Source organism: Cherax quadricarinatus, chromosome 20 (assembly GCF_038502225.1).
Source record: "Cherax quadricarinatus isolate ZL_2023a chromosome 20, ASM3850222v1, whole genome shotgun sequence".
Lineage (NCBI taxonomy): Eukaryota > Metazoa > Arthropoda > Malacostraca > Decapoda > Parastacidae > Cherax > Cherax quadricarinatus.
Window position 1 is genome coordinate 5,333,240 of NC_091311.1, and position 23,693 is coordinate 5,356,932.

At 42.5% G+C, this 23,693-nt stretch overlaps 1 protein-coding gene across 1 annotated transcript in view; it reads right to left on the reverse strand.

Moving 5' to 3' along the window:
• LOC138852975 (uncharacterized) overlaps positions 1 to 23,693 on the reverse strand; it is a 501,217-nt gene that overhangs the window by 198,458 nt on the left and 279,066 nt on the right. Inside the window, exon 5 of the mRNA XM_070086859.1 lies at positions 3,329 to 3,504. Within this exon, the coding sequence (XP_069942960.1) occupies positions 3,329 to 3,504 (176 nt within the window). The remainder of the gene's footprint in view (positions 1 to 3,328; positions 3,505 to 23,693) is intronic.

Genomic DNA, 23,693 nt, shown 5'->3' on the forward strand with positions numbered 1-23,693 from the left:
CACGGTCTCACCTGTTATACCACCCCACCTCACTAACTCAGCTGGAGGTCGTACACACGGTCTTACCTGTTATACCACCCACCTTACTAACTCAGCTGGAGGTCGTACACACGGTCTCACCTGTTATACCACCCCACCTCACTAACTCAGCTGGAGGTCGTACACACGGTCTCACCTGTTATACTACCAGACCTCACTAACTCAGCTGGAGGTCGTACACACGGTCTCACCTGTTATACCACCAGACCTCACTAACTCAGCTGGAGGTCGTACACACGGTCTCACCTGTTATACCACCAGACCTCACTAACTCAGCTGGAGGTCGTACACACGGTCTCACCTGTTATACCACCCCACCTCACTAACTCAGCTGGAGGTCGTACACACGGTCTCACCTGTTATACTACCAGACCTCACTAACTCAGCTGGAGGTCGTACACACGGTCTCACCTGTTATACCACCAGACCTCACTAACTCAGCTGGAGGTCGTACACACGGTCTCACCTGTTATACCACCAGACCTCACTAACTCAGCTGGAGGTCGTACACACGGTCTCACCTGTTATACCACCCCACCTCACTAACTCAGCTGGAGGTCGTACACACGGTCTCACCTGTTATACTACCAGACCTCACTAACTCAGCTGGAGGTCGTACACACGGTCTCACCTGTTATACCACCCCACCTCACTAACTCAGCTGGAGGTCGTACACACGGTCTCACCTGTTATACTACCAGACCTCACTAACTCAGCTGGAGGTCGTACACACGGTCTCACCTGTTATACCACCCCACCTCACTAACTCAGCTGGAGGTCGTACACACGGTCTCACCTGTTATACTACCAGACCTCACTAACTCAGCTGGAGGTCGTACACACGGTCTCACCTGTTATACCACCCCACCTCACTAACTCAGCTGGAGGTCGTACACACGGTCTCACCTGTTATACTACCAGACCTCACTAACTCAGCTGGAGGTCGTACACACGGTCTCACCTGTTATACCACCCCACCTCACTAACTCAGCTGGAGGTCGTACACACGGTCTCACCTGTTATACTACCAGACCTCACTAACTCAGCTGGAGGTCGTACACACGGTCTCACCTGTTATACCACCCCACCTCACTAACTCAGCTGGAGGTCGTACACACGGTCTCACCTGTTATACCACCAGACCTCACAAACTCAGCTGGAGGTCGTACACACGGTCTCACCTGTTATACCACCCCACCTCACTAACTCAGCTGGAGGTCGTACACACGGTCTCACCTGTTATACTACCAGACCTCACTAACTCAGCTGGAGGTCGTACACACGGTCTCACCTGTTATACCACCCCACCTCACTAACTCAGCTGGAGGTCGTACACACGGTCTCACCTGTTATACTACCAGACCTCACTAACTCAGCTGGAGGTCGTACACACGGTCTCACCTGTTATACCACCCCACCTCACTAACTCAGCTGGAGGTCGTACACACGGTCTCACCTGTTATACTACCAGACCTCACTAACTCAGCTGGAGGTCGTACACACGGTCTCACCTGTTATACCACCCCACCTCACTAACTCAGCTGGAGGTCGTACACACGGTCTCACCTGTTATACTACCAGACCTCACTAACTCAGCTGGAGGTCGTACACACGGTCTCACCTGTTATACCACCAGACCTCACTAACTCAGCTGGAGGTCGTACACACGGTCTCACCTGTTATACCACCCCACCTCACTAACTCAGCTGGAGGTCGTACACACGGTCTCACCTGTTATACTACCAGACCTCACTAACTCAGCTGGAGGTCGTACACACGGTCTCACCTGTTATACCACCAGACCTCACTAACTCAGCTGGAGGTCGTACACACGGTCTCACCTGTTATACCACCAGACCTCACTAACTCAGCTGGAGGTCGTACACACGGTCTCACCTGTTATACCACCCCACCTCACTAACTCAGCTGGAGGTCGTACACACGGTCTCACCTGTTATACCACCAGACCTCACTAACTCAGCTGGAGGTCGTACACACGGTCTCACCTGTTATACCACCCCACCTCACTAACTCAGCTGGAGGTCGTACACACGGTCTCACCTGTTATACTACCAGACCTCACTAACTCAGCTGGAGGTCGTACACACGGTCTCACCTGTTATACCACCCCACCTCACTAACTCAGCTGGAGGTCGTACACACGGTCTCACCTGTTATACCACCCCACCTCACTAACTCAGCTGGAGGTCGTACACACGGTCTTACCTGTTATACCACCCCACCTCACTAACTCAGCTGGAGGTCGTACACACGGTCTCACCTGTTATACCACCCCACCTCACTAACTCAGCTGGAGGTCGTACACACGGTCTCACCTGTTATACCACCCCACCTCACTAACTCAGCTGGAGGTCGTACACACGGTCTTACCTGTTATACCACCCCACCTCACTAACTCAGCTGGAGGTCGTACACACGGTCTCACCTGTTATACCACCCACCTCACTAACTCAGCTGGAGGTCGTACACACGGTCTTACCTGTTATACCACCCCACCTTACTAACTCAGCTGGAGGTCGTACACACGGTCTCACCTGTTATACCACCCACCTCACTAACTCAGCTGGAGGTCGTACACACGGTCTTACCTGTTATACCACCCCACCTTACTAACTCAGCTGGAGGTCGTACACACGGTCTTACCTGTTATACCACCCACCTTACTAACTCAGCTGGAGGTCGTACACACGGTCTTACCTGTTATACCACCAGACCCCACTAACTCAGCTGGAGGTCGTACACACGGTCTTACCTGTTATACCACCAGACCCCACTAACTCAGCTGGAGGTCGTACACACGGTCTCACCTGTTATACCACCCCACCCCACTAACTCAGCTGGAGGTCGTACACACGGTCTTACCTGTTATACCACCAGACCCCACTAACTCAGCTGGAGGTCGTACACACGGTCTCACCTGTTATACCACCCCACCCCACTAACTCAGCTGGAGGTCGTACACACGGTCTTACCTGTTATACCACCAGACCCCACTAACTCAGCTGGAGGTCGTACACACGGTCTTACCTGTTATACCACCCCACCTTACTAACTCAGCTGGAGGTCGTACACACGGTCTTACCTGTTATACCACCCCACCTTACTAACTCAGCTGGAGGTCGTACGTCTTCCAACACAGTAACCAGAACATTGTGTATTGTTTACGTGAGAGTTGGTAAATTCAAAAATATATTATAATAATATTACCGGCCTAGAAGCTAGATATTTTTGTAAATATTATGGCAAGAAATACGTTGTTTAGACTTACTTGTCGATGGTGGGCGGGTTGGCAGATGTGACGTTAGCTCTGATACGGGCGTACACCCGCACTTTGTCCGTGACGCCCACACATGATGGGTAGGTCACGTGGATGCCCATACTGCCCTCACACGGGAAGATGTTAGCTGCCTGCACGTGTAAGCTGAAGCTTTCACTCCACACCACCTGTGGTATAAGACTGTTCTTACTACTGTTGTATCACTCCTCACCACAGCTTACCACCACTCACCACCACTCACCACAGCTTACCACCACTCACCACCACTCACCACAGCTTACCACCACTCACCACCACTCACCACAGCTTACCACCACTCACCACCACTCACCACAGCTTACCACCACTCACCACCACTCACCACAGCTTACCACCACTCACCACCACTCACCACCACTCACCACCACTCGCCACAGCTTACCACCACTCACCACCACTCACCAAAGCTTACCACCACTCACCACCACTCACCACAGCTTACCACCACTCACCACCACTCACCACAGCTTACCACCACTCACCACCACTCACCACAGCTTACCACCACTCACCACCACTCACCACAGCTTACCACCACTCACCACCACTCACCACAGCTTACCACCACTCACCACCACTCACCACCACTCACCACCACTCGCCACAGCTTACCACCACTCACCACCACTCACCAAAGCTTACCACCACTCACCACCACTCACCACCACTCACCACAGCTTACCACCACTCACCACCACTCACCACAGCTTACCACCACTCACCACCACTCACCACAGCTTACCACCACTCACCACCACTCACCACAGCTTACCACCACTCACCACCACTCACCACAGCTTACCACCACTCACCACAGCTTACCACCACTCACCACCACTCACCACAGCTTACCACCACTCGCCATAGCTTACCACCACTCGCCACAGCTTACCACCACTCATCACCACTCGCCACAGCTTACCACCACTCACCACCACTCACCACAGCTTACCACCACTCACCACAGCTTACCACCACTCACCACCACTCGCCACAGCTTACCACCACTCGCCATAGCTTACCACCACTCGCCACAGCTTACCACCACTCATCACCACTCGCCACAGCTTACCACCACTCACCACCACTCGCCACAGCTTACCACCACTCACCACCACTCGCCACAGCTTACCACCACTCATCACTCCTCACAACAGCTTACCACCACTCACCACAGCTTACCACCACTCACCACCACTCACCACAGCTTACCACCACTCACCACCACTCACCACAGCTTACCACCACTCACCACCACTCGCCACAGCTTACCACCACTCACCACCACTCGCCATAGCTTACCACCACTCACCACAGCTTACAACCACTCACCACCACTCACCACCACTCACCACAGCTTACCACCACTCACCACAGCTTACCATCACTCACCACAGCTTACCACCACTCACCACCATTCACCACAGCTTACCACCACCCGCCACAGCTTACAACCACTCACCACCACTCACCACAGCTTACCACCACTCACCACCACCCGCCACAGTTTACCACCGCTCAAACAGCTTACCACCACTCACCACCACTCACCACCACTCACCACCACTCACCACCACTCACCACCACTCACCACCACTCACAACCACTCACCACCACTCACCACCACTCACCACCACTCACCACTCACCACCACTCACCACAGCTTACCACCACTCACCACCACTCACCACAGCTTATTACCACTCACCACCACTCACCACAGCTTACCACCACTCACCACAGCTTACCACCACTCACCACAGCTTACCACCACTCACCACCACTCACCACAGCTTATCACCACTCACCACCACTCACCACAGCTTACCACTGCTCACCACCACTCACCACATCTTATCACCACTCATCACCACTCACCACAGCTTACAACCACTTACCACCACTCACCACAGCTTATCACCACTCACAATAGCTTACCACCACTCACCACCACTCACCACAGCTTATCACCACTCACCATCACTCACCACAGCTTACCACCATTCATCACCACTCACCACAGCTTACCACCACTTACCACCACTCACCACAGCTTATCACCACTCACCACCACTCACCACAGCTTACCACCACTCACCACCACTCACCACAGCTTACCACCACTCACCACCACTCACCACAGCTTACCACCATTCATCACCACTCACCACAGCTTACCACCACTCACCACTACTCATCACCATTCACCACCACTCACCACCACTCACCACCACTCACCACCACTCACCACCACTCACCACCACTCACCACCACTCACCACCACTCACCACAGCTTACCACCACTCACCACCACTCACAACAGCTTATCACCACTCACCAACACTCACCACAGCTTACCACCACTCACCACCACTCACCACCACTCACCACCACTCACCACCACTCACCACAGCTTACAACCACTCACCACCACTCACCACCATTCACCACCACTCACTACCACTCACCACCACTCACCACCACTCACAACCATTCACCACCACTCACCACCACTTACCACCACTCACCACCACTCACCACAACTAACCACAGCTTACCACCAATCACCACAACTTACCACTACCACTCACCAACACTCACCATCACTCACCACCACTCACCACCACTCACCACAGCTTACCACCACTCACCACAACTTACCACCACCACTAACCACCACTCACCACCACTCATCACAGCTTACCACCACTCACCACCATTCACCACAGCTTACCACCACTCACCACCGATTACCACCACTCACCACAGCTTACCACAACTCACCACAATTCACCACAGCTTACCACCACTCACCACCGAATACCACCACTCACCACAGCTTACCACCACTCACCACGGCTTACCACCATTCACCAACACTCACCACAGCTTACCACCACTGACCACAGCTTACCACCACTCACCACGCTTACTACCACTCACCACAGCTTACAACCATTCATCACAGCTTACCACCACTCACCACAGCTTACCACCACTCACCACGGCTTACCACCACTCATTACAGCTTACCACCACTCACCACAGCTTATCACCACTCACCATAGCTTACCACCACTCACCACAACTACTACCATTCACCAACACTCACCACAGCTTACCACAACTCACCACGCTTACCACCACTCACCAACACTCACCACAGCTTACCAAAACTCACCCTAAATCACCACAACTTACCACCATTCACCACCACTCACGACAGCTTACCACCACTCACCACAGCTTACCACCACTCACCACAGCTTACCAACACTCACCACAGCTTACAACCACTCACCACAACTCAAGACAGCTTACCACCACTCACCCCACTCACCAGAGCTTACCACCACTCACCACCACTCACCACAACTTTCCACCACTCACGACAGCTTACCACCACTCATAGCAGCTTAGCAAGCCTCATCACCACTCATCAACCCTCACAATAACTTACTACCACTCAACGCCACTCATTACAGCTTACCCGCATTCACCAACACTCACCACCATCATTCTTCACTTCAACCTGTCTTATACAACCACTCACCACTTACAACTGTCTTATACAACCACTCACCAATTACAACTGTCTTATACAACCACTCACCACTTACAACTGTCTTATACAACCACTCACCACTTACAACTGTCTTATACAACCACTCACACTTACAACTGTCTTATACAACCACTCACCACTTACAACTGTCTTATACAACCACTCACCACTTACAACAGTCTTATACAACCACTCACCACTTACAACTGTCTTATACAACCACTCACCACTTACAACTGTCTTATACAACCAATCACCACTTACAACTGTCTTATACAACCACTCACCACTTACAACTGTCTTATACAACCACTCACCACTTAAAACTATCTTATACAACCACTCACCACTTACAACTTTCTTATACAGCCACTCACTATTACAACTGTCTTATACAACCACTCACCACTTACAACTGTCTTATACAACCACTCACACTTACAACTGTCTTATACAACCACTCACCACTTACAACTGTCTTATACAACCACTCACCACTTACAACTGTCTTATACAACCACTCACCACTTACAACTGTCTTATACAACCACTCACCACTTACAACTGTCTTATACAACCACTCACTACTTACAACTGTCTTATACAACCACTCACCACTTACATCTGTCAAACACAAAAACTCACCACTTACAGCTGTCTTACACAACCACTCACCACTTACAACTGTTTTATACAACCACTCACTACTTACAACTGTCTTATACAACGACTCACCACTTACAACTGTCTTATACAATCACTCACCACTTACAACTGTCTTATACAACCACTCACCACTTACAACTGTCTTATACAGCCAATCACCACTTACAACTGTCTTATACAACCACTCACCACCTACAACTGACTTATACAATACTCACCACTTACAACTGTCTTATGCAACCACTCACCACTTACAACTGTCTTATACAACCACTCACCACTTACAACTGTCTCATACAACCACTCACCACTTACAAGTGTCTTATACAACCATTCACCGCGTACAACTGTCTTATACAACCACTCACCACGTACAACTGTCTTACAACCACTCACCACTTACAACTGTCTCATACAACCACTCACACTTACAACTGTCTTAATCAACCACTCACCACTTTCAACTGTCTTATGCAACCACTCACCACTTACAACTGTCTTATACAACCACTCACCACTTACAACTGTCTTATACAACCACTCACACTTACAACTGTCTCATACAACCACTCACCATTTACAACTGTCTTATACAACCACTCACCACTTACAACTGTCTAATACAACCACTCACCACTTACAACTATCTTATACAACCACTCACCACTTACAACTGTCTTATACAACCACTCACTACTTACAACTGTCTTATACAACCACTCACCACTTACAACTGTCTTATACAACCACTCACCACTTACAACTGTCTTATACAGCCACTCACCACTTACAACTATCTTATACAACCACTCACCACTTATAACTGTCTTATACAACCACTCACCACTTACAACAGTCTTATACAACCAATCACCACTTACAACTGTCACATACAACCACTCACCACTTACAGGTGTCTTATACAACCATTCACCGCGTACAACTGTCTTATACCACAACTCACCACTTACAACTGTCTTACAACCACTCACCACTTATACCTGTCTCATACAAAAACTCACACTTACAACTGTCTTATACAACCACTCACCACTTTCAACTGTCTTATACAACCACTCACCACTTACAACTGTCTTATACAACCACTCACCACTTACAACTGTCTTATACAACCACTCACAATTTACAACTGTCTTATACAACCACTCACAACTTACAACTGTCTTATACAACCACTCACCACTTACAATTATCTTATACAACCACTCACCACTTACAACTTTCTTATACAGCCACTCACTATTACAACAGTCTTATACAACCACTCACCACTTACAACTGTCTTATACAACCACTCACCACTTACAACTGTCTTATACAGCCACTCACCACTTACAACTATCTTATACAACCACTCACCACTTACAAGTGTCTTATACAGCCACTCACCACTTACAACTGTCTTATACAACCACTCACCACTTACAACTGTCTTATACAACCACTCACCACTTACAACTGTCTTATGCAACCAATCACCACTTACAACTGTCCTATACAGCCACTCACCACTTACAACTGTCTTATACAACCACTCACCACATACAACTGTCTTATACAACCACTCACCACTTACAACTGTCTTATAGAACCACTCACCACTTACAACTGTCTTATACAACCACTCACCACTTATATCTGTCAAATACAACCACTCTCCACTTACAGCTGTCTTACACAACCACTCACCACTTACAACTGTCTTATACAATCACTCACCACTTACAACTGTCTTATACAACCACTCACCACTTACAACTGTCTTATACAACCACTCACCACTTACAACTGTCTTATACAACCACTCACCACTTACAACTTTCTTATACAGCCACTCACTATTACAACTGTCTTATACAACCACTCACCACTTACAACTGTCTTATACAACCACTCACACTTACAACTGTCTTATTCAACCACTCACCACTTACAACTGTCTTATACAACCACTCACCACTTACAACTGTCTTATACAACCACTCACCACTTACAACTGTCTTATACAACCACTCACCACTTACAACTGTCTTATACAACCACTCACCACTTACAACTGTCTTATACAACCACTCACCACTTACAACTGTCTTACACAACCACTCACCACTTACAACTGTTTTACACAACCACTCACCACTTACAACTGTTTTATACAACCACTCACACTTACAACTGTCTTATACAACCACTCACCACTTATATCTGTTAAATACAACCACTCTCCACTTACAGCTGTCTTACACAACCACTCACCACTTACAACTGTCTTATACAACCACTCACACTTACAACTGTCTTATACAACCACTCACCACTTACAACTGTCTTATACAACCACTCACCACCTACAACTGACTTATACAACCACTCACCACTTACAACTGTCTTATGCAACCACTCACCACTTACAACTGTCTTATACAACCACTCACCACTTACAACTGTCTCATACAACCACTCACCACTTACAACTGTCTTATACAACCATTCACCGCGTACAACTGTCTTATACAACCACTCACCACGTACAACTGTCTTACAACCACTCACCACTTACAACTGTCTCATACAACCACTCACACTTACAACTGTCTTATACAACCACTCACCACTTTCAACTGTCTTATGCAACCACTCACCACTTACAACTGTCTTATACAACCACTCACCACTTACAACTGTCTTATACAGCCACTCACCATTTACAACTGTCTTATACAACCACTCACCACTTACAACTGTCTTATACAACCACTCACCACTTACAACTATCTTATACAACCACTCACCACTTACAACTGTCTTATACAGCCACTCACTACTTACAACTGTCTTATACAACCACTCACCACTTACAACTGTCTTATACAAACACTCACCACTTACAACTGTCTTATACAGCCACTCACCACTTGCAACTATCTTATACAACCACTCACCACTTACAACTGTCTTATACAACCACTCACCACTTACAACAGTCTTATACAACCACTCACCACTTACAACTGTCTTATACAACCACTCACCACTTACAAGTGTCTTATACAACCATTCACCGCGTACAACTGTCTTATACCACCACTCACCACGTACAACTGTCTTACAACCACTCACCACTTATACCTGTCTCATACAACCACTCACACTTACAACTGTCTTATAGAACCACTCACCACTTTCAACTGTCTTATACAACCACTCACCACTTACAACTGTCTTATACAACCACTCACCACTTACAACTGTCTTATACAACCACTCACAATTTACAACTGTCTTATACAACCACTCACCACTTACAACTGTCTTAAGCAACCACTAACCACTTACAACTATCTTATACAACCACTCACCACTTACAACTTTCTTATACTGCCACTCACTATTACAACAGTCTTATACAACCACTCACCACTTACAACTGTCTTATACAACCACTCACCACTTACAACTGTCTTATACAGCCACTCACCACTTACAACTATCTTATACAACAACTCACCACTTACAAGTGTCTTATACAGCCACTCACCACTTACAACTTTCTTATACAGCCACTCACTATTACAACTGTCTTATACAAAAACTCACCACTTACAACTGTCTTATACAACCACTCACACTTACAACTGTCTTATACAACCACTCACCACTTACAACTGTCTTATACAACCACTCACCACTTACAACTGTTTTATACAACCACTCATCACTTACAACTGTCTTATACAACCACTCACCACTTACAACTGTCTTATACAACCACTCACCACTTACAACTGTCTTATACAACCACTCACCACTTACAACTGTCTTATACAACCACTCACCACTTACAACTGTCTTATACAACCACTCACCACTTACAACTGTCTTATACAACCACTCACCACCTACAACTATCTTATACAACCACTCACCACTTACAACTTTCTTATACAGCCACTCACTATTACAACTGTCTTGTACAACCACTCACCACTTACAACTGTCTTATACAACCACTCACACTTACAACTGTCTTATACAACCACTCACCACTTACAACTGTCTTATACAACCACTCACCACTTACAACTGTCTTATACAACCACTCACCACTTACAACTGTCTTATACAACCACTCACCACTTACAACTGTCTTATACAACCACTCACCACTTACAACTGTCTTATACAACCACTCACCACTTACAACTGTCTTATACAACCACTCACCACTTACAACTGTCTTACACACCCAGTCACCAATTACAACTGTCTTACACAACCACTCACCACTTACAACTGTTTTATACAACCACTCACACTTACAACTGTCTTATAAAACCACTCACCACTTATGTCTGTCAAATACAACCACTCTCCACTTACAGCTGTCTTACACAACCACTCACCACTTACAACTGTCTTACACAACCACTCACCACTTACAACTGTTTTATACAACCACTCACATTTACAACTGTCTTATACAACCACTCACCACTTACAACTGTCTTATACAACCACTCACCACTTACAACTGTCTTATACAACCACTCACCACTTACAACTGTCTTATACAACCACTCACCACTTACAACTGTCTTATACAACCACTCACACTTACAACTGTCTTATACAACCACTCACCACTTACAACTGTCTTATACAACCACTCACCACTTACAACTGTCTTATACAACCACTCACACATACAACTGTCTTATACAACCACTCACCACTTACAACTGTCTTATACAACCACTCACCACTTACAACTGTCTTATACAGCCACTCACCACTTACAACTATCTTATACAACCACTCACCACTTACAACTGTCTTATACAGCCACTCACCACTTACAACTGTCTTATACAACCACTCACCACTTACAACTGTCTTATACAACCACTCACCACTTACATCTGTCTTATGCAACCAATCACCACTTACAACTGTCCTATACAGCCACTCACCACTTACAACTGTCTTATGCAACCACTCACCACATACAACTGTCTTATACAAGCACTCACCACTTACAACTGTCTTATACAACCACTCACCACTTACAACTGTCTTATACAACCACTCACCACTTATATCTGTCAAATACAACCACTCTCCACTTACAGCTGTCTTACACAACCACTCACCACTTACAACTGTCTTATACAATCACTCACCACTTACAACTGTCTTATACAACCACTCACCACTTACAACTGTCTTATACAACCACTCACCACTTACAACTGTCTTATACAACCACTCACCACTTACAACTGTCTTATACAACCACTCACCACTTACAACTATCTTATACAACCACTCACCACTTACAACTTTCTTACAGCCACTCACTATTACAACTGTCTTATACAACCACTCACCACTTACAACTGTCTTATACAACCACTCACACTTACAACTGTCTTATACAACCACTCACCACTTACAACTGTCTTATACAACCACTCACCACTTACAACTGTCTTATACAACCACTCACCACTTACAACTGTCTTATACAACCACTCACCACTTACAACTGTCTTATACAACGACTCACCACTTACAACTGTCTTATACAACCACTCACCACTTACAACTGTCTTATACAACCACTCACCACTTACAACTGTCTTATACAACCACTCACCACTTACAACTGTCTTACACAACCACTCACCACTTACAACTGTCTTACACAACCACTCACCACTTACAACTGTTTTATACAACCACTCACACTTACAACTCTCTTATACAACCACTCACCACTTATATCTGTCAAATACAACCACTCTCCACTTACAGCTGTCTAACACAACCACTCACCACTTACAACTGTCTTATACAACCACTCACACTTACAACTGTCTTATACAACCACTCACCACTTACAACTGTCTTATACAACCACTCACCACTTACAACTGTCTTATACAACCTCTCACCACTTACAACTATCTTATACAACCACTCACCACTTACAACTTTCTTATACAGCCACTCACTATTACAACTATCTTATACAACCACTCACCACTTACAACTGTCTTATACAACCACTCACACTTACAACTGTCTTATACAACCACTCACCACTTACAACTGTCTTATACAACCACTCACCACTTACAACTGTCTTATACAACCACTCACCACTTTCAACTGTCTTATACAACCACTCACCACTTACAACTGTCTTATACAACCACTCACCACTTACAACTGTCTTACACAACCAGTCACCACTTACAACTGTCTTACACAACCACTCACCACTTACAACTGTTTTATACAACCACTCACACTTACAACTGTCTTATACAACAACTCACCACTTATGTCTGTCAAATACAACCACTCTCCACTTACAGCTGTCTTACACAACCACTCACCACTTACAACTGTCTTACACAACCACTCACCACTTACAACTGTTTTATACAACCACTCACACTTACAACTGTCTTATACAACCACTCACCACTTACAACTGTCTTATACAACCACTCACCACTTACAACTGTCTTATACAACCACTCACCACTTACAACTGTCTTATACAACCACTCACCACTTACAACTGTCTTATACAACCACTCACACTTACAACTGTCTTATACAACCACTCACCACTTACAACTGTCTTATACAACCACTCACCACTTACAACTGTCTTATACAACCACTCACACTTACAACTGTCTTATACAACCACTCACCACTTACAACTGTCTTATACAACCACTCACCACTTACAACTGTCTTATACAGCCACTCACCACTTACAACTATCTTATACAACCACTCACCACTTACAACTGTCTTATACGGCCACTCACCACTTACAACTGTCTTATACAACCACTCACCACTTACAACTGTCTTATACAACCACTCACCACTTACAACTGTCTTATGCAACCAATCACCACTTAAGACTGTCCTATACAGCCACTCACCGCTTACAACTGTCTTATGCAACCACTCACCACATACAACTGTCTTATACAACCACTCACCACTTACAACTGTCTTATACAACCACTCACCACTTACAACTGTCTTATACAACCACTCACCACTTATATCTGTCAAATACAACCACTCTCCACTTACAGCTGTCTTACACAACCACTCACCACTTACAACTGTCTTATACAATCACTTACCACTTACAACTGTCTTATACAACCACTCACCACTTACAACTGTCTTATACAACCACTCACCACTTACAACTGTCTTACACAACCACTCACCACTTACAACTGTCTTATACAACCACTCACCACTTACAACTATCTTATACAACCACTCACCACTTACAACTTTCTTATACAGCCACTCACTATTACAACTGTCTTATACAACCACTCACCACTTACAACTGTCTTATACAACCACTCACACTTACAACTGTCTTATACAACCACTCACCACTTACAACTGTCTTATACAACCACTCACCACTTACAACTGTCTTATACAACCACTCACCACTTACAACTGTCTTATACAACCACTCACCACTTACAACTGTCTTATACAACGACTCACCACTTACAACTGTCTTATACAACCACTCACCACTTACAACTGTCTTATACAACCACTCACCACTTACAACTGTCTTATACAACCACTCACCACTTACAACTGTCTTACACAACCACTCACCACTTACAACTGTCTTACACAACCACTCACCACTTACAACTGTTTTATACAACCACTCACACTTACAACTCTCTTATACAACCACTCACCACTTATATCTGTCAAATACAACCACTCTCCACTTACAGCTGTCTAACACAACCACTCACCACTTACAACTGTCTTATACAACCACTCAAACTTACAACTGTCTTATACAACCACTCACCACTTACAACTGTCTTATACAACCACTCACCACTTACAACTGTCTTATACAACCTCTCACCACTTACAACTATCTTATACAACCACTCACCACTTACAACTTTCTTATACAGCCACTCACTATTACAACTATTTTATACAACCACTCACCACTTACAACTGTCTTATACAACCACTCACACTTACAACTGTCTTATACAACCACTCACCACTTACAACTGTCTTATACAACCACTCACCACTTACAACTGTCTTATACAACCACTCACCACTTTCATCTGTCTTATACAACCACTCACCACTTACAACTGTCTTATACAACCACTCACCACTTACAACTGTCTTATACAACCACTCACCACTTACAACTGTCTTATACAACCATTCACCACTTATAACTGTCTTATACAACCACTCACCACTTACAACTGTCTTATACAACCACTCACCACTTACAACTATCTTATACAACCACTCACCACTTACAACTTTCTTATACAGCCACTCACTATTACAACTGTCTTATACAACCACTCACCACTTACAACTTTCTTATACGGCCACTCACACTTACAACTGTCTTATACAACCACTCACCACTTACTACTGTCTTATACAACCACTCACCACTTACAACTGTCTTATACAAACACTCACCACTTACAACTGTCTTATACAACCACTCTCCACTTACAACTGTCTTATACAACCACTCACCACTTACAACTGTCTTATACAACCACTCACCACTTACAACTGTCTTACACAACCACTCACCACTTACAACTGTCTTACACAACCACTCACCACTTACAACTGTTTTATACAACCACTCACACTTACAACTGTCTTATACAACCACTCACCACTTACAACTGTCTTATACAACCACTCACCACTTACAACTGTCTTATACAACCACTCACCACTTACAACTGTCTTATACAACCACTCACCACTTACAACTGTCTTATACAACCACTCACACTTACAACTGTCTTATACAACCACTCACCACTTACAACTGTCTTATACAACCACTCACCACTTACAACTGTCTTATACAACCACTCACACTTACAACTGTCTTATACAACCACTCACCACTTACAACTGTCTTATACAACCACTCACCACTTACAACTGTCTTATACAGCCACTCACCACTTACAACTATCTTATACAAAAACTCACCACTTACAACTGTCTTATACGGCCACTCACCACTTACAACTGTCTTATACAACCACTCACCACTTACAACTGTCTTATACAACCACTCACCACTTACAACTGTCTTATGCAACCAATCACCACTTACAACTGTCCTATACAGCCACTCACCGCTTACAACTGTCTTATGCAACCACTCACCACATACAACTGTCTTATACAACCACTCACCACTTACAACTGTCTTATACAACCACTCACCACTTACAACTGTCTTATACAACCACTCACCACTTATATCTGTCAAATACAACCACTCTCCACTTACAGCTGTCTTACACAACCACTCACCACTTACAACTGTTTTATACAATCACTTACCACTTACAACTGTCTTATACAACCACTCACCACTTACAACTGTCTTATACAACCACTCACCACTTACAACTGTCTTTCACAACCACTCACCACTTACAACTGTCTTATACAACCACTCACCACTTACAACTATCTTATACAACCACTCACCACTTACAACTTTCTTATACAGCCACTCACTATTACAACTGTCTTATACAACCACTCACCACTTACAACTGTCTTATACAACCACTCACACTTACAACTGTCTTATACAACCACTCACCACTTACAACTGTCTTATACAACCACTCACCACTTACAACTGTCTTATACAACCACTCACCACTTACAACTGTCTTATACAACCACTCACCACTTACAACTGTCTTATACAACGACTCACCACTTACAACTGTCTTATACAACCACTCACCACTTACAACTGTCTTATACAACCACTCACCACTTACAACTGTCTTATACAACCAATCACCACTTACAACTGTCTTACACAACCACTCACCACTTACAACTGTCTTACACAACCACTCACCACTTACAACTGTTTTATACAACCACTCACACTTACAACTCTCTTATACAACCACTCACCACTTATATCTGTCAAATACAACCACTCTCCACTTACAGCTGTCTAACACAACCACTCACCACTTACAACTGTCTTATACAACCACTCACACTTACAACTGTCTTATACAACCACTCACCACTTACAACTGTCTTATACAACCACTCACCACTTACAACTGTCTTATACAACCTCTCACCACTTACAACTATCTTATACAACCACTCACCACTTACAACTTTCTTATACAGCCACTCACTATTACAACTATTTTATACAACCACTCACCACTTACAACTGTCTTATACAACCACTCACACTTACAACTGTCTTATACAACCACTCACCACTTACAACTGTCTTATACAACCACTCACCACTTACAACTGTCTTATACAACCACTCACCACTTTCATCTGTCTTATACAACCACTCACCACTTACAACTGTCTTATACAACCACTCACCACTTACAACTGTCTTATACAACCACTCACCACTTACAACTGTCTTATACAACCATTCACCACTTACAACTGTCTTATACAACCACTCACCACTTACAACTGTCTTATACAACCACTCACCACTTACAACTATCTTATACAACCACTCACCACTTACAACTTTCTTATACAGCCACTCACTATTACAACTGTCTTATACAACCACTCACCACTTACAACTTTCTTATACGGCCACTCACACTTACAACTGTCTTATACAACCACTCACCACTTACTACTGTCTTATACAACCACTCACCACTTACAACTGTCTTATACAACCACTCACCACTTACAACTGTCTTATACAACCACTCTCCACTTACAACTGTCTTATACAACCACTCACCACTTACAACTGTCTTATACAACCACTCACCACTTACAACTGTCTTATACAACCACTCACCACTTACAACTGTCTTACACAACCACTCACCACTTACAACTGTCTTACACAACCACTCACCACTTACAACTGTTTTATACAACCACTCACACTTACAACTGTCTTATACAACCACTCACCACTTACAACTGTCTTATACAACCTCTCACCACTTACAACTGTCTTATACAACCACTCACCACTTCCAACTGTCTTATACAACCACTCACCACTTACAACTGTCTTATACAACCACTCCCACTTACAACTGTCTTATACAACCACTCACCACTTACAACTGTCTTATACAACCACTCACCACTTACAACTGTCTTATACAACCACTCACACTTACAACTGTCTTATACAACCACTCACCACTTACAACTGTCTTATACAACCACTCACACTTACAACTGTCTTATACAACCACTCACCACTTACAACTGTCTTATACAACCACTCTCACTTACAACTGTCTTATACAACCACTCACCACTTACAACTGTCTTATACAACCACTCACCACTTACAACTGTCTTATACAACCACTCACCACTTACAACTGTCTTATACAACCACTCACCACTTACAACTGTCTTATACAACCACTCACCACTTACAACTGTCTTATACAACCACTCACCACTTACAACTGTCTTATACAACCACTCACACTTACAACTGTCTTATACAACCACTCACCACTTACAACTGTCTTATACAACCACTCACCACTTACAACTGTCTTATACAACCACTCACCACTTACAACTGTCTCATACAACCACTCACCACTTACAACTGTCTTATACAACCACTCACCACTTACAACTGTCTTATACAGCCACTCACGACAAACAATAAACAAGATGTAAAACAACAATTCATCAGCGAATCAGAAAGTAACTGATTTTAAACTAAAGAAACATTATGTAGACAAGTGTAATGTAGACAAGTGTAATGTAGACAAGTGTATTGTAGACAAGTGTATTGTAGACAAGTGTATTGTAGACAAGTGTATTGTAGACAAGTGTATTGTAGACAAGTGTAAAGTAGACAAGTGTATTGTAGACAAGTGTATTGTAGACAAGTGTATTGTAGACAAGTGTATTGTAGACAAGTGTATTGTAGACAAGTGTATTGTAGACAAATGTAAAGTAGACAAGTGTATTGTAGACAAGTGTATTGTAGACAAGTGTATTGTGGACAAGTGTATTGTAGACAAGTGTATTGTAGACAAGTGTATTGTAGAGAAGTGTATTGTAGACAAGGTTATTGTAGACAAGTGTATTGTAGACAAGTGTATTGTAGACAAGTGTATTGTAGACAAGTGTATTGTAGACAAGTGTTTTGTAGACAAGTGTACTGTAGACAAGTGTAATGTAGACAAGTGTATTGCAGACAAGTGTATTGTAGACAAGTGTAAAGTAGACAAGTGTATTGTAGACAAGTGTATTGTAGACAAGTGTATTGTAGACAAGTGTAAAGTAGACAAGTGTATTGTAGACAAGTGTATTGTAGACAAGTGTATTGTAGACAAGTGTATTGTAGACAAGTGTATTGTAGACAAGTGTAAAGTAGACAAGTGTAAAGTAGACAAGTGTATTGTAGACAAGTGTATTGTAGACAAGTGTATTGTAGACAAGTGTATTGTAGACAAGTGTATTGTAGAGAAGTGTATTGTAGACAAGTGTATTGTAGACATGTGTATTGTAGACAAGTGTAAAGTAGACAAGTGTATTGTAGACAAGTGTATTGTAGACAAGTGTATTGTAGACAAGTGTATTGTAGACAAGTGTATTGTAGACAAGTGTAATGTAGACAAGTGTATTGCAGACAAGTGTATTGTAGACAAGTGTAAAGTAGACAAGTGTATTGTAGACAAGTGTATTGTAGACAAGTGTATTGTAGACAAGTGTATTGTAGACAAGTGTATTGTAGACATGTGTAAAGTAGACAAGTGTATTGTAGACAAGTGTATTGTAGACAAGTGTACTGTAGACAAGTGTATTGTAGACAAGTGTATTGTAGACAAGTGTAAAGTAGACAAGTGTAAAGTAGACAAGTGTAAAGTAGACAAGTGTAATGTAGACAAGTGTAATATAGACAAGTGAAATGTAGACAAGTGTATTGTAGACAAGTGTATTGTAGACAAGTGTATTGTAGAAAAGTGTAATGTAGACAAGTGTATTGTAGACAAGTGTATTGTAGACAAGTGTATTGTAGACAAGTGTATTGTAGACAAGTGTATTGTAGACAAATTTAAAGTAGACAAGTGTAAAATAGACAAGTGTATTGTAGACAAGTGTATTGTAGACAAGTGTATTGTAGACAAGTGTATTGTAGACAAGTGTATTGTAGACAAGTGAATTGTAGACAAGTGTATTGTAGACAAGTGTAAAGTAGACAAGTGTAAAGTAGACAAGTGTAAAGTAGACAAGTGTAATGTAGACAAGTGTAATGTAGACAAGTGTAATGTAGACAAGTGTATTGTAGACAAGTGTATTGTAGACAAGTGTATTGTAGACAAGTGCATTGTAGACAAGTGTATTGTAGACAAGTGTATTGTAGACAAGTGTATTGTAGACAAGTGTATTGTAGACAAGTGTATTGTAGGCAAGTGTTAAGTAGACAAGTGTAAAGTAGACAAGAGTAAAGTAGACAAGTGTATTGTAGACAAGTGTAATGTAGACAAGTGTAATGTAGACAAGTGTATTGTAGACAAGTGTATTGTAGACAAGTGTATTGTAGACAAGTGTATTGTAGACAAGTGTAATGTAGACAAGTGTATTGTAGACAAGTGTATTGTAGACAAGTGTACTGTAGACAAGTGTATTGTAGACAAGTGTATTGTAGACAAGTGTATTGTAGACAAGTGTATTGTAGACAAGTGCAAAGTAGACAATTGTAAAGTAGACAAGTGTAAAGTAGACAAGTGTAATGTAGACAAGTGTAATGTAGACAAGTGTAATGTAGACAAGTGTATTGTAGACAAGTGTATTGTAGACAAGTGTATTGTAGACAAGTGTATTGTAGACAAGTGCATTGTAGACAAGTGTATTGTAGACAAGTGTATTGTAGACAAGTGTAATGTGGACAAGTGTATTGTAGACAAGTGTATTTTAAACAAGTGTATTGTAGACAAGTGTATTGTAGACAAGTGTATTGTAGACAAGTGTAAAGTAGACAATTGTAAAGTAGACAAGTGTAAAGTAGGCAAGTGTAATGTAGACAAGTGTAATGTAGACAAGTGTAATGTAGACATGTGTAATGTAGACAAGTGTATTGTAGAGAAGTGTAATGTAGACAAGTGTATTGTAGACAAGTGTATTGTAGACAAGTGTAATGTAGACAAGTGTATTGTAGACAAGTGTATTGTAGACAAGTGTATTGTAGACAAGTGTAATGTAGACAAGTGTATTGTAGACAAGTGTATTGTAGACAAGTGTATTGTAGACAAGTGTATTGTAGACAAGTGTAATGTAGACAAGTGTAATGTAGACAAGTGTATTGTAGACAAGTGTATTGTAGACAAGTGTATTGTAGACAAGTGTATTGTAGACAAGTGTAAAGTAGACAAGTGTAAAGTAGACAAGTGTAATGTAGACAAGTGTAATGTAGACAAGTGTAATGTAGAGAAGTGTAATGTAGACAAGTGTAATGTAGACAAGTGTAAAGTAGACAAGCGTAATGTAGACAAGTGTAATGTAGACAAGTGTATTGTAGACAAGTGTATTGTAGACAAGTGTAATGTAGACAAGTGTATTGTAGACAAGTGTATTGTAGACAAGTGTATTGTAGACAAGTGTATTGTAGACAAGTGTAAAGTAGACAAGTGTAAAGTAGACAAGTGTAAAGTAGACAAGTGTAATGTAGACAAGTGTAATGTAGACAAGTATAAAGTAGACAAGTGTAATGTAAACAAGTGTAATGTAGACAAGTGTAATGTAGACAAGTGTAATGTAGACAAGTGTATTGTAGACAAGTGTAAAGTAGACAAGTGTAAAGTAGACAAGTGTAATGTTGACAAGAGTAATGTAGACAAGTGTAATGTAGACAAATGTAATGTAGACAAGTGTAATGTAGACAAGTGTAATGTAGACAAGTGTATTGTAGACAAGTGTAATGTAGACAAGTGTAAAGTAGACAAGTGTAAAGTAGACAAGTGCAAAGTAGACAAGTGTAAAGTAGACAAGTGTAATGTAGACAAGTGTAATGTAGACAAGTGTAAAGTAGACAAGTTTAATGTAGACAAGTGTAAAGTAGACAAGTGTAATGTAGACAAGCGTAAAGTAGACAAGTATAATGTTGACAAGAGTAATGTAAACAAGTGTAATGTAGACAAGTGTAAAGTAGACAAGTATAATGTTGACAAGTGTAATGTAGACAAGTGTAATGTAGACAAGTGTAATGTAGACAAGTGTAATGTAGACAAGTGTAATGTAGACAAGTGTAATGTAGACAAGTGTAAAGTAGACAAGTGTAAAGTAGACAAGTGTAAAGTAGACAAGTGTAATGTAGACAAGTGTAATGTAGACAAGTGTAAAGTAGACAAGTGTAATGTAGACAAGTGTAAAGTAGACAAGTGTAATGTAGACAAGTGTAAAGTAGACAAGTGTAATGTAGACAAGTGTAAAGTAGACAAGTGTAATGTTGACAAGAGTAATGTAGACAAGTGTAATGTAGACAAGTGTAATGTAGACAAGTGTAATGTAGACATGTGTAATGTAGACAAGTGTAATGAAGACAAGTGTAATGTAGACAAGTGTAAAGTAGGCAAGTGTAAAGTAGACAAGTGTATTGTAGACAAGTGTATTGTAGACAAGTGTAAAGTATACAAGTGTAAAGTAGACAAGAGTAAAGTAGACAAGTGTAATGTAGACAAGTGTAATGTAGACAAGCGTAATGTAGACTAGTGTATTGTAGACAAGTGTATTGTAGACAAGTGTATTGTAGACAAGTGTATTGTAGACAAGTGTATTGTAGACAAGTGTATTGTAGACAAGTGTAAAGTAGACAAGTGTAAAGTAGACAAGTGTAAAGTTGACAAGTGTAATGTAGACAAGTGTAATGTAGACAAGTGTAATGTAGACAAGTGTATTGTAGACAAGTGTATTGTAGACAAGTGTATTGTAGACAAGTGT